Here is a 15,035-nt window from a genome sequence, read left to right as displayed (position 1 = left end):
ATAGCCAATCAGGCCAAATTTGCTTAGCCAATTATGTCAGGTGTTCACTTGGTGTTTAATGCACACATTTAATTCTCTGTGTAGTGAGAAGTAACTTTCTTCCAGATTAAAATGAGCCATAAATTACTTTTTTTCCTATGTTGCTATCACTTACAGTAGGTAGTACAAATATGACAGAACCGACAGGTTTTGAACTAGCCCATCTCCTCATGAGGGATTCTCAGCAGAGATTTTATTTTTTATAAAGACATTCCTTGAAAAGCATTTATACAATGATGCTGGCCAGCCTCCCTGCTCGCTGCACAGTTTTTTGGCAGTTGGACAGAGCAACTGCCATTCACTAAGTGCTTTTTGAAACTAAACAAAACCCTTAAAATCCCCAATGAGGAGATGGACTAGTCCAAAACCTGTCGGATTTGTCAGATTTCTACTACCTACTATGATAAGTGACAGCAACATAGGAGAAAAGTAATTTATGGTTTATTTTACTCTGGAAGAAACATACTTCTTATTTGTATATGTTTACATGTATTTTAATTTCTACGTTTTTTCACGATAGTGGTCCTTTAACAGACTTTCCTAAACTGCTTTCTGTCAACTCTTTCAGCTTAACAGCTTTGAATCACATTTTTAGCAATCTTTTTACAACAAAACCTTTAGCTGTAGATGATAATATCTAAACATTTTTATACAACACTGATCTGATAATTGAAATAATATTTCTCTTTACTTTTTCAGTTGCAAATGAAGCTGGTGACAAAAGTGCTCGACCTCTTGCAAGATTTGCAAGTAAGTATAAAGCTAGTTCTTGCTTTTGTGTTTCTCTTGTGTATCTGCCAACTGGTTCACAGTATAATGTGTCGTCATACCTACCAACCTTCTGAAATGAGGAGGAGGGACACTTTTTGGTACAAACCTGTTTGGGCAAAAGACACGCCCCCGGCGAATGGAGTAAGTGTCCTGCCGCCCGCCCTCCTGCCGCTCATATCTGCAGGGGGAGCGAGAGAGAAGGTGAGCCCTTAGGTGAGGGAAGGGGGGGGGGGGGGAGACTCCCCCCCCTTCCCCATCACTGTGTCCACAGCTCTCCCTCTTCTCTGCGCTCCCGCTGGGGGGGGGGGGGGGGGGCACCTGGCTACATATACTGGGCACATATACCACTGGCTACTTATACAGGGGACATATATACCCCTGTCTACTTATACTGGGCACATATACCACTGCCTACATCTACTGGGGATATATGCCCCTGACTACATATACTGGGCACATATACCCCTGGCTACTTATACAGAGAACATATATACACCTGCCTACTTATACTGGGGACAAATACCCCTGGCTACTTATACAGGGGACATATATACACCTGGCTACTTATACTGGGGACATGTATACACCTGGCTACTTATACTGGGGACATATACCCCTGGCTACTTATACAGGGGACATTTATACACCTGGCTACTTATACTGGGGACATGTATACACCTGGCTACATATACTGGGCACATATACCCCTGGCTACTTATACTGGGGACATATATACACCTGGCTACCTATACTGGGCACACATATACACCTGGCTACCTATACTGGGCACACATATACACCTGGCTACCTATACTGGGTGGGCACACATATACACCTGGCTACCTATACTGGGGACAGATATACACCTGGCTACCTATTCTGGGGACACCAATATGCCTGGTTACTTCCACTGGGGACACCTATAGACCTGGTTACCTATACTGGGGGCACCTATTTTGGGGGAACTGCTGCCAGATTAACTGTATTTTTGGGGAACCGCTGCTGCCAGATTAAGTGTATTTTGGGGAACAGCTGCCAGATTATATGTATGTTGGGGGGAGCCACTGCTGCCAGATTATGTCTATTTTGGAGGAACCTCTGCCAAATTACATGTATTTTTGGTGAAATGCTGTCAGATTACATGTATTTTGGGGGGACACTATGGCAGAGCTCAAACATCCCTGGCAGACCTTTTACACCACTGCTAAGGTCATGTATATTTGGCCCACATTCTGTTGCATGGCCACGCCCCTTTTTTCGCCACAGGTCCCTCCTTACAGGGCACATTAATAGTCGTTGTCCCCGGGCGCTGAAAGCCCTAGCTACGCCTCTGCACAGGGGCATAACTAGAACTCAAAGGGCCTCACAGCAAAAATTATATGGAGACCCCTCCCTAGAATCCAACCTCCCAGGATTAGGCAGTATTACTCTAGTTCCTCATACCTTTCACTGCCCCCTTCCACAAGTGGGGTCAGTAGAACAAACCCTTTAACACACCTTCCTCTCCTCCATCTGCACAATCTCCTGAACTATGCAGAGTAGCACAGGAAAGCATTATATTTGCTTGCAGGGGTCGCCTCTAGCCTTCTTGTCACTCCAGGCAAGAAATCCTGTGGCGCCCCCCCCCCCCCCCCCATAAAAAATAAAACAAAAATCATATACATTATAGAACACTTCACACATGATATAAGCCATCAGAGAGGGATAACTATGAAATGGGGCCCTAGGCAAGATAACACTTTGCCCTCCACTGATGGTCACCTGGCTTATTTAGTTAGATTTGGTGAGGGCTAGCAACCACCAGACCCCTAAACTCTCTCTAGACCCTAGGCAGCTGCCTAAGTTTGCCTTGTGGATGATCAGCATTGTATGCCATACAGCACATGCTGCCAGTATGCACCTCAAATAAATACAGCATCCACACTACAAGTTCCAATGGCAGTCACATTGCAAGATTGGATTATCAAGCAAGACATTCTTACTAGTTAGGGACTAGAGTGGGTATATCATGACATTGAAGGGTTGATATGGTAAGGTGGTTTAAGGCCCAGTGCACACCGAGCGGTTTTAGTAGCGATCCGCCAACCGCATCTGTCTGTGAAAACGCTTGGCTAATGTATTTCCATGGGATGGTGCACACCAGCGGTTTGAGGTTTTTCGCAAACCGCAAACGTGCCTCCTGCTGCACATTTGCGGTTTGCAGAAGCGATTCTGCCTCAATATAAAGTATAGGAAAAATGCAAACCGCTCTGAAAAACGCTAGATCAGAGCGGTTTTCCAGGCGTTTTTGTTACAGAAACTGTTCAGTAACAGCTTTTACTGTAACAGTATTTGTAATCTGCTTCACAAAAACGCTCGGCATGTTTAGAAAATGTCTCTAAACATGCCTAGAATCGCTCTGAAATCTGCTCCAAAACCGCTAGCGTTTTGAGGATCTGCTAGCGGTTTTGGTGTGCACTGGGCCTAATAGTTTGATTCATAATCCATTCTGGAGATAAGCACAGTGTGTTTGTAGTGTAAGTGATACAAGAGAAGAGAAGTAGAATGGAGGGAGGAAAGGTATTAGAGGATCAGAATTGATGACATGGATGAGCAGATATCTATGAGTAGAATAGAGGCTCAGTGGGTAGCACTACTGCATTTTAGTGCTGAGTCCTAGGCTTGAACATTGGCCAGGGCAAAATCTGCATGGAGTTTCTGTCTTCAGACACTTCAGACATTTCCTGCATCCTAAAAAACATACTAATAAGTCAACTGGTTTACCCCAAAACAATCCTATATTGAAAATATTAGACTATAACTGTGGTAGGGATTAGATTGTGAGCTTCTCTGAGGACAGTCAGTGACATGACTATGTACTCTGTAAAGTGCTTCAGGAGATGTCAGTGCTATATAAATACATAATAATAATAATATGGCAGGACATTAGACTATGACTATGGTAGGCTTAGATTGTGAGCTCCTCTGAGGACAGTCAGTGACATGATTACGTACTCTGTAAAGTGCTGCAGGAGATGTCAGTGCTATATAAATACATAATAATAATATGGTAGGACATTATACTATAACTACGGTAGGATTAGATTGTGAGCTCCTCTGAGGACAGTCAGTGACATGACTATTGTACAGGACTCCAGGGATCGGTACTGGATGGGCGATATATATCACCAGCTTTTCATGTGTGTTTTTTTTTAGACAGCCCCAATGCTGGGAAATAGGGATCCAGGGTTTTGTTGGTAACCAGCAGGTTGCCAAAATCTTTTATTTCTTTTCCCAGGGCCTGGATCCTGGAATAGATGGAAGGTTGGGTGGGTCCATCTATTCCTCCCAGCAATGGGGGCTGGACAATGAAGGTTGGTGGGAGAGGTTATTAATGCACAGGTCTCACACTGGGCGTTGGCTTTTTCCTGAGTCAGTTTGTGAGCTGTGAGCTAAGGCTGGAGTCTGTGCTGTACTGCCCAGAGACCTGTGGATTACAAAGACCTCTTCAGACTGCTAAAGAGTACCCATGCAAGGGTGCTGGACTGTATTGTGTATGTTGTACTGAAGAGAATCTATTTTGTTGCCTTACTGCTGAAGATAAACTGCTGTTTTGTTTGCTGGCAGGAAGCCAATGTTTTGTTTGCTGGCAGGAAGCCAGTTTTGGTTTGACAAGCAATAAATAGACTGTGTTTTTTGAAACTTTACGGCTGCCTCCCTGTGGTTGCATTGATCCCCAAAACCCCCCATATCACAAGTGGTGGAGGATGCGGGCAAGCCGTTAAAGAGAGGAAAAAAATTTTTTTTTTCTTTTTGAAAAACTGACATTTAAAGGGCCAGTATCATACTTGCAATGGAGGAGTTAGTGCGACAGCTGGCCTTAGCTACTGTGCAGTTGCAGCAAAGCATGGCAGTACAGCAGCAAGCAACGGAGGCACAGTTGTCAGCGCTCCGAGAGACTACTGAAGCGCAAGCAACTGCCTTGCGGAAATCCACAGAGGCTCAGTCCAAGATGCTGGCCGAGGCAGTGCAGCAGCTATCTCAGGGGCGGAGTCAACCTGTTGTTGCCCCTAGTAACCAGACCTCTATCCGGGCTAGTCATTTCCTGCAAAAGCTCGCACCCTCTGATGATGTTGAGACATTCCTAACCACTTTTGAGAGAACTGCAGAGCGGGAGCAGTGGCCTAAAGAGCAGTGGGCAGGCATCATAGCGCCTTTTCTAACTGGGGACTCACAGAAAGCCTACTTTGACCTACCACCAGAAAAGGCTAAGGAGTATGATGCCCTCAAGATAGAGATCTTAGCCCGCCTGGGCGTAACCACAGCGGTCAGAGCACAGCGTGTACACAGCTGGAGGTATATTCCGGATATGCCACCTCGATCCCAAATGCATGATTTAATCCAGCTAGTGAAAAAGTGGCTACAGCCGGAGACCCTGACCGGACCCCAGATGGTGGAGCGCATTGTCATGGACCGATACCTGAGGTCCCTTCCTGGTGCATTGCAGCGGTGGGTCAGCCACGGGGATCCCCAGTCTGCAGATCAGCTGATCGACATGGTGGAAAGATTCACTGTTGTGGAGGAGTTACTGGGACCTACCAGACACCGGGACTCTCCTGCTACACGGAGGACAAAGCCATCCACCGTATATAAGGAAGGACCTCCACAGAATCCTGATCTGGGCATGCGGCCTGGAAGCCGTGAGGATCCTCAGGCATTTGTTTTACCCAGGAAAGCTGGCCCTGTGCAGTGTTGGAAGTGCCAGGCCTGGGGACATACTAGGGCTCAGTGCCCCTTGCAGGAAGTGCCAATGCAGTGTGATGCTGCTCGCCGTGTTTCTTTCTTTGCAAAGTTAGCTTGCACTGCATGTCCTGTGTATGAAGGGCAGTTTGAGTGTGCTGCATTAATTAATGACTTGCCTGTAAATGCCTTACTAGATTCGGGGAGCATGGTAACTCTGGTACATGCCCGACTAGTGAGGAAAACTGAACCAGCAGTAGTGTCATTTGCATACACGGTGACACTAGGGCATACCCCCGGTGTCAATCTCTGTCTCCACTGCTTGTGGACGTGTGACTCATGAAGTAGGGGTGGTGCCTTCCCTAATGTATGATTTGATAATAGGGCGTGACTTTCCTTTGTTTCAGGAACTCTGGGGAATGTCCAAAAATGTCTTAAATGATGTGGGTTGTTGTGATGATGTAAACGACACTTCCCCGGTTCCTAGGCTAGACCGGCAGGAACTGTCAACCTCGAATGACGTAAGTGAGGTTGGTCAAGAGGTTGTGTTATCCTCTGAGGATGAGGAAATTTCCCCATTACAGGTGATGATTGGGGAGGAGGAGGAGGAAGCATTCCCCAATCTCATATGTCCAGGTCTAGATGTATCTAGAGGGGCCTTTGGCACAGCTCAAATGCGGGATCCCACTTTAGTTCACGCCCGTGAACAGGTTTCTGTAGTGAATGGGGTACCACAGGAGCCTGGAGCTGAGCAGAGGTACCCCCACTTCTCTATGGATTCTGACTTGTTATATCGTGTCACTCAGGGGCGCTCAGAGGTGGTGCAACAATTACTGGTTCCTCAGCCCTACCGAAAGATAGTCCTAGAAATGGCCCACAATGAGGTATTAGGGGGACACCTAGGGGCAGAAAAGACAGAGGCAAGAATTGCTGACAGATTCTACTGGCCAGGGTTGAAGTCTGATGTTAAGAGGTATTGTGCTTCCTGCCCTACATGCCAATTAACTGCTCCGGTGTCTCACTTCCGTAACCCCTTAGTGCCACTTCCCATATTTGAGGTGCCCTTTGAGCGCATTGCGATGGACCTGGTAGGCCCCCTAGTTAAATCAGCTAGAGGTCATCAGTATATCCTAGTGGTTTTGGATTATGCCACTAGGTACCCAGAAGCAGTACCCCTGAGGAATACAGCTTCTAAAACTATTGCCCGGGAGTTATTTCATATGTTCAGCAGGACTGGGTTCCCCAAAGAAATCCTTACTGATCAGGGCACCCCTTTCATGTCTAGGTTGATGGCAGACCTCTGCAAGCTTTTCCAAATCAAACAGCTGCGGACGTCTGTCTATCACCCACAGACAGACGGATTGGTGGAGAGATTTAATAAAACCCTTAAGTCCATGTTAAAGAGGGTGGTGCAAGTGGATGGTAAGGATTGGGACTGTTTGCTACCGGCCCTGTTATTTTCTATACGAGAGGTTCCTCAAGCATCCACTGGGTTTTCACCATTCGAGTTGCTGTACGGACGAAGACCCCGTGGATTGCTTGACATAGTAAAGGAGACTTGGGAGAATGAGATCACTCCACATAAGACTGTTGTGGAACATGTCTCCTTAATGCGTGACAGGATTGATAAAGTGATGCCCTTGGTCAGGGAGCATCTCCAGAGTGCTCAGGAGGCACAAAGGAGGGTATATAATAGGTCGGCCAGAGTTCGTCAGTTTCAAGTGGGAGACCGGGTGGCCGTCTTAATACCCACTGTGGAGAGCAAGTTCCTGGCCAAGTGGCAAGGGCCATTTGAGGTGGTAGAAAAAGTAGGTGAAGTAAACTATCGGGTGCACCAACCAGGGAAACGGAAGCCATACCAAATCTACCATGTGAACTTGTTGAAGCCTTGGAGAGATTGGGAACCAGAGCCTGCCCTGGCAAGTACAAGCTCTGAGCCCAAAGTTGGGCTGGAACACATAAAAGTGTCAGCAACGTTGTCCACTCCTCAGGTTCAACAGGTTAAAGAGTTCTTACAGAGAAATAGGGGAGTTTTCTCAGAATTGCCAGGTATTACTCATGTCATTGAACATGACATCATTACTGAGCCAGGTGTGAAGGTATGTGTCAAGCCCTACCGCATCCCAGAAGCCCGCAGGAAGGCTGTCTCGGATGAGATAAAAAAGATGCTGGAATTGGACATCATTGAGGAATCGCAGAGTGAGTGGTCAAGTCCAATTGTATTGGTCCCAAAGCCGAATGGAACTCTGCGATTTTGCAATGATTTCCGAAAACTGAATGAGGTTTCAAAGTTTGATGCCTACCCCATGCCCCGGGTAGATGAACTGATAGAGAAGCTAGGTCCAGCCCGGTTCATAACCACTCTAGATTTAACAAAGGGGTATTGGCAAGTACCCCTAACCCCAGGAGCTAGGGAGAAAACCGCGTTTTCCACCCCGGATGGCGTTTTTCAGTATAAGAGGATGCCTTTTGGTTTGCATACCGCCCCAGCCACCTTTCAAAGGGCTATGGATAAATTACTTCGCCCCCATCAGAAGTACACTTCCGTCTATCTTGATGACATAGTCATTTTCAGCACAGATTGGGACTCTCACCTGCCCAAAGTACAGGCAGTCTTAGACTCCCTTAGGTCAGGGGGTTTCACTGTAAACCCCGAGAAGTGTGCCATCGGGATGGAGGAAGCTAAGTACTTGGGGTACACTGTTGGTAGGGGTTTGGTGAAGCCTCAGCTTAACAAAATTGAGGCCATACAGAGTTGGCCCCGCCCACTTACAAAGAGACAGGTAAGGGCGTTTTTAGGCCTTGTCGGGTATTACCGGCGGTTCGTACCCAACTTTGCCACTCTGGCTGCCCCTTTGACTGATTTGACAAAAGGTCGCAAATCAGTCATGGTGAAATGGAATGAAGGTGCAGAATACTCCTTCCAGAAATTAAAGTCTGCGTTATGTCAGCACCCAGTACTTGTAGCACCAGATTTTTCCCGGGAATTTGTTGTCCAGACAGACGCATCTGATGTAGGACTGGGTGCAGTCCTGTCACAGGAAATCAATGGGGAAGAACATCCCGTTGTTTTCCTTAGTCGAAAGTTGACAGCAGCGGAGAGAAATTACGCAGTCGTGGAGCGGGAATGTTTAGCCATAAAATGGGCTCTTGACTCCCTGAGGTATTTTCTGCTAGGCAGAAAATTTCGCCTCGTCTCTGATCATGCCCCTCTGACATGGATGAAAAAAAATAAACACACCAATGCCAGGGTGACCAGATGGTTCCTTGCTCTCTAGGAGTTCAGCTTCATGGTAGAACATAGACCCGGGAGACTGCATCAAAACGCTGATGCCCTCTCCCGTGTACACTGTATGGTTTCCCAAGGTGCCTCCACTTCCTCCGGGTTGAGGCAAAGGGGGGGATATGTACAGGACTCCAGGGATCGGTACTGGATGGGCGATATATATCACCAGCTTTTCATGTGTGTTTTTTTTTAGACAGCCCCAATGCTGGGAAATAGGGATCCATGGTTTTGTTGGTAACCAGCAGGTTGCCAAAATCTTTTATTTCTTTTCCCAGGGCCTGGATCCTGGAATAGATGGAAGGTTGGGTGGGTCCATCTATTCCTCCCAGCAATAGGGGCTGGACAATGAAGGTTGGTGGGAGAGGTTATTAATGCACAGGTCTCACACTGGGCGTTGGCTTTTTCCTGAGTCAGTTTGTGAGCTGTGAGCTAAGGCTGGAGTCTGTGCTGTACTGCCCAGAGACCTGTGGATTACAAAGACCTCTTCAGACTGGTAAAGAGTACCCATGCAAGGGTGCTGGACTGTATTGTGTATGTTGTACTGAAGAGAATCTATTTTGTTGCCTTACTGCTGAAGATAAACTGCTGTTTTGTTTGCTGGCAGGAAGCCAATGTTTTGTTTGCTGGCAGGAAGCCAGTTTTGGTTTGACAAGCAATAAATAGACTGTGTTTTTTGAAACTTTACGGCTGCCTCCCTGTGGTTGCATTGATCCCCAAAACCCCCGCATATCACACTATGTACTCTGTAGAGTGATGCAGAATATGTCAGTGCTAAATGAATGCATAATAATAATATGGTAGGACATTAGACTATGACTATGGTTGGATTAGATTGTGAGCTCCTCTGGGGACAGTCAGTGACATGACATGACTATGTACTCTGTAAAGTACTGCAGAAGATGTCAGTGCTATATAAATACATGATAATAATATGGTCGGACATTACAGTTTGACTATGGTAGGGATGAAATTGTAAGCTCCAGTGAGCAGTCAGTGACATGACTATGTACTCTGTAAAGTGCTGAAGATGTCAGTGCTACATAAATACACAATAATAGTTCCAAATGCTACTGGCTCCCCTGAAGAGTGCTCAGACTAGTGTACATAGTTGTGCACATTGTTCCCCAAGTAGCAGTTGTTTGGTCAGAGAGACAGTGGGAGAGGGAGCATGAGCAGAGGGTGAGGGCGAGCAAAGTTAAGCTCCACACTCACCACAGTGATTGCAACAACACAGGAAGATGGATCCAGCGAGGTGTCCCTCATGACTAGCGTCCAGCGATTCATCTTCTTGCAAGCGGGTATGCGAGATGTCACGTGACATTACAGGACGGGCGCAAACGAGAAGTCAAGCGACCACAGTACTTTACGGGGTGTTGTCAAGGATCTTAAAGATCCGATCCTCAGTGACGGTCACTTTTCACCACACAACGCTAAGCGATGTCACGACATCGTGTAAATGACTACTTGTCGCTCAAAAAAAAAATTGATGGACATCAGGAAAATCGTTGGAAAAATCGTGAGGTGGTACATAGCATTAGAGAGAGGGCAAACAGACAGCATTAATGGAAATACATTATTATGCCATCTTCAATTATAAGTAGTGATGGATGTAATTACACACATTGCTTACATGTCCATTATCATTGTTTGAGCTTTAGATGCTGCCCTCCTATTCACTGTCTCACAATGAAAGACAAAACCTGCAACCCCCACTGTGTCCATTACACACTTCAAACACTGTCCTTGTGAATTCAGGGAGAAGTGCAGGCTGTGTCCCAGAGGGGGAGTGCATCAGATGATCCTACCACTCCATAGCTAGTCATGGCTGGCGATTGTCCTGACATCTAGACATGCCAGACATTCTAGCAGAGCACTGTGCACAGGGCTATCTGCAAAGTTTACTGTTTGTTTGTCTCGCTCACTCTGCAGACTCAGTAACATTTGGGGGTAGGGCGCTGTCGCCTCTGTACACTGAATAGTGAGGGACTGTCTCAAATCTTTCTATAAATCCTTATTAGATACATTCCTAAAAACACTTGTGAGAGTAGAAAACTTTCACTACATACCATTAAATGTCAGTCAGTCAGTCAGTCAGGCTCAGGGTGGACTCATGGAGGGGCAGAGAACAGCTATAAACCAGACTCCTTCTTCTTAGGGAGTATCTATAAATCTGAACTCTAAATGATTTTTTATCAGTGACTTAGCAGAAGGCTATTTGTGAAAAGAGCAGAGTAACCAAGCAGCTCAGGGTGACCCAAGCTACTAGGAATGTATAGGGGGATAAAAGGAACCAAAAGCTTGGTGTAATTTGCCTTCTTAAAACAGAAGGAAATCTTTTTCTCTCCAGTCCCTTACAACGGTCTTTCAGGACAGGAATTTTATTTCCCCTTGGACTGACAGTAATTTATTGTGCCTTCCCCATCAAAGCCGCTCCAAGCCGCTGCCTGGGTGGTCAGTAAGTTAAGGCGCCCCTGTTTGCTTGCTCCAGAATTTACGCATTGCATTGGGTCTCTTCTATTTTTCCCAGTAGCCCTTTTTAGATCCTTTTTATGTTTTGCATACAATTGTTAGTAATTACAGGTGATTAAAGGGAAACTTAAGTGAAAATTAAAGAGCAGTTTAACTTGCCTGGGGCTTCTTCCAGCCCTCTGCAGTTCTTTTATGCTCTCGCTGTCATTCTGCAACCCTCCAGTCAGCAGCAGCACCCCTTTAAAATTGGCCAGTCCCGACCAATCGAGGGCTACTGCGCATGCACAGCCCTGGGCCAGGTGCCTCCTGATTGCACTCCCGTGGCCAGGAGCATTATGTGAATATGCAGTAGCAATTCTCACGGCTGTGGGAGCACAATAAGGAGGCACACTGCCCAGGAACTATTCTTGCCAAGGCTGTGGCAAGAATCCTAGAACACCTGGGGTACCCTTGGACACAACAAGGAAGAAAATGTTGGATGTTGCCACATTGAAAGCATGCAGTATAAACAATATCTCACAAGAGTACACTTGTCACATTTTTCAAAATGTTTTATTATAATTTTTCATGGGAAAACGCTAAAGATATGCGACTTTGATACTATGTAAATTAGTCAGTGTACAGTTGGTAACAGCGTACATTTGCTGTCCTGTCAAAATAACATATCACGCAGCCATTAATGTCTAAACCTCTAGCAACAAAAGTGAGTACACCCTTAAGTGAACAATGTTAAAATTCTGCACACTTAGACATTTTCCCTCGTGGGGTTATGTTACCCAATAGTGTTACAAGATCTCAGATGTGAATGGGTAGTCGGTGTGCTCTGTTCACTTTGGTGTTACCACTCTCAAACTCTCGTATACTAGTCACTGGTTCAACATGGCACCTAATAGCAGAGAACTTTCTGAAGATATTAAAGTACACCTGTAACAAAAAATTTCTGTCTGGGAGATACTTACCTCGGGAGGGGGAAAACTCAGGGTCCCAATGAGGCTTCCCCGTTCTCTGTAGCCTGGAGGAATCCAGCGCTGGCACTCCCAAAGTACTCGTGTCTGCGCAGTAGAGCAGATACAATTGGGCTCAGCTATTTCCACCTTAGCCCGAATGAATAGCCACTACTGTGCCTGCGCTGGATCGTAGTAGGTAAACATTTACCTCGCCGCTGTTGGGGGATCACAGCGCTGGATTGCCGGGACGGAGGAGGACGGGGGAAGCCTCGTTAGGATCCAGAGGTTTCCCTCTCCCAAGGTAAGTATATTCCAGAGGAGTTTTTTGTTTGTACAGAGTCATATTGAGTGGTTGTCTTTTGCAAATTGATGTATGAGTACTATCAGCATTGCTGCTAAGGTTGAAGAGGTGAGTGGTCAGCCTGTCATTGCTTTGGCCATATGCTGCACACTGCATTAAAGTGGTATTAAACTCTTACATAATATTCAATAAAAATGTGTTTTCCTACTTTTTATAACCCATACAGTTATCACATTTGTTTTTATGCACAAGTATTGTTATTTATTTAGAAATTAGACGTTTCTAAAATACAGTTTATTTGCTCTGTAAGCGGCCATTGCATTTTATTCATAGCTACAGTATTAATATATTGTAATGTACTCAGTGATTATGTCTGAGCAGTTTCTGATCTGCACATGGTAGAAGGAGTTTCAGCACTGCCGGGGAATGTTTACATTCCTGTCTTGCTACAATTAACTGCCTAAGGACTGCTCCACGCCGACCGGCGTGAGCAGCGCGGCAGCCTCAGGACCACTCCATGACATTTGGCATGAAGTGCTGGGGGTGGAGATTGCAGGAGATTGTGCGCGCTGATTCGCATGCATCTCCACATGAATGATGGAGCTCCGCTCTGTCATCAGTCTCCCAGCGGTAATCGCAGCTGGGAGACTGTTAGACGGCGAAACCGCCGTCTATTTACTATGTACAGCTCTGTTGGTGGGCAGAAAAGGGGGGGAGGTAATCACTTGTGTGCTGAGTTGTATGGCCCTGCAGTGAGGCCTTAAAGCTGCAGTGGCCCTATTAGTAAAAAATGGCCTGGTTAGTAGGGGGGTTTAAGACCGCGATCCTCAAGAGGTTAAGGAAACACAAGATAATGTTATCACCTCTTCCCATGTGGATCGTACTGCAGGGAGCTTTCTATTGAAAAAGTAAGTCCTATGTTTAACTGTTTGAATGCTGTTCTGCAAAAAAAAAATAATAATAACAAATGCTGTAAATAATGTTTTCAAGCTAAGAAGAAATGCTGTGTTCCATACCAATTTAAATTGGACTGCATGGCTGTTGTGCCTCTTCAAAAGATTATACACAAGTAATCCTGCAAACAGTTTGCAGAAGGAAAGGATCCTAAGGGCTCTTTCACACTAGAGCCCTTTTTCAACGTTTTCCCGTAGAGTTAATTACTACCGCCTCTACTCGGCATCGCACCGCAACATCCTGATGACACGCCGCAGCTTATTCAACGCCTGCAGGAAACAGCTCCTGCACACGAGGTCTAATGTGAAAGAGCCCTAAGAACATGGATTACTGGAATCATATCCTGTGTTCTGATGAGACAAAGTTAAATTTGTTTAGTTCAGATGGTATCAAGTGTGCGACAACCAAGGGAGGAGTACAAAGACAAGTGTATCTTACTTACAGTCAAGCATGGTGGTGGGAATCTCATGGTGCTGCACTAGCCAAACATGTCTCCAGACCTAAACCCTATTGAGAATCTCTGGGGCATCCTAAATGTAAGGTGAAGAATCACACGGTCTCTAAGTGGCAGAGGATTTTGGTGGCAACCTGTAAAGCTCTAGGGAATTCCATGCCCAAAAGAGTATGGCAGTGCTGGAAAGTAATGCTGGGGCCGCAAAATATTGATGCTTCTAGCTACATTTTTCACTTAGGGGTGTAACTCACTTTTGTTACCAGTGGTGTAGACATTAAAGAGGAACTTCAGCCTAAACAAACATACTGTCATTAAGTTACATTAGCTATGTTAATTAAAATAGATAGGTAATATAATCTCTCACCCACCCCGTTTTAAAAGAACAGGCAAATGTTTGATTTCATGAGTGCAGCCATCTTTTTGGTTGAAAGGAGTTGACGGAGCATGAGACACAGTTCCAACTGTCCTGTGTCCTGATCATCCCTCCCAGTTGCTAGGCAACAAGAACAACAACATAGGAAATCCCATCATGCTTTGCACAGAATCAGGGGAAAAATGCCCAGGCAATTTTCTTTGATGGGGTGGAGCTTAGCTTCTGTATAGCTAATAATTAGGCTTAGGTAATTAAAACAAAGTTCTGATGCTGTGAAACTGTTAAAGAAACACCAAGCCTTTTCAGTGCTGCTGAGTAGATTTTTAGTCTGGAGGTTCACTTTAATGGCTGTGTTGAGTTATTTTGAAGGGACAGCAAATTAACACTGTTATTAAAGCTATTTACTGACTACTGTACATATCTAAGTGTCATATCTACAGTTGTCCCATGAAAAGATATAAAATGACCAGTGGCCAGTGGCTTGCAACATTGTCACAAAAAGTGGAAGTGAGCCTCGGCGGGGTACAGGAGGATTGTTTTTTCCTGGCACGGACACAGGATGTCTGCGGGGGACCGTTAGGAGCTCTAGGCGATTTAAACTCTTTTTTTTGGGGGGGGGGGGGGGGCTTACAGTACTCCTTTAACTCTATGCAGACAATGTCCCTGATAGTAAATTAAGCCCAGATGTTAGTGCTAACAGAACCTTGGGTGCAGCTCTTTAC

At 45.7% G+C, this 15,035-nt stretch overlaps 1 protein-coding gene across 3 annotated transcripts in view; it reads left to right on the top strand.

Moving 5' to 3' along the window:
• Positions 1-15,035, top strand: part of PDE1C (phosphodiesterase 1C) — a 1,357,122-nt gene that overhangs the window by 412,318 nt on the left and 929,769 nt on the right. For all 3 annotated transcript variants that reach the window (XM_068236575.1, XM_068236577.1, XM_068236579.1), the window contains exon 2: positions 739-789. In XM_068236575.1, coding sequence (XP_068092676.1) covers positions 739-789 — 51 coding nt within the window. The remainder of the gene's footprint in view (positions 1-738; positions 790-15,035) is intronic.

The sequence above is a fragment of the Hyperolius riggenbachi genome, chromosome 5 (assembly GCF_040937935.1).
Source record: "Hyperolius riggenbachi isolate aHypRig1 chromosome 5, aHypRig1.pri, whole genome shotgun sequence".
Taxonomy (NCBI): domain Eukaryota; kingdom Metazoa; phylum Chordata; class Amphibia; order Anura; family Hyperoliidae; genus Hyperolius; species Hyperolius riggenbachi.
This window is presented reverse-complemented; position numbering and strand designations above follow the sequence as displayed.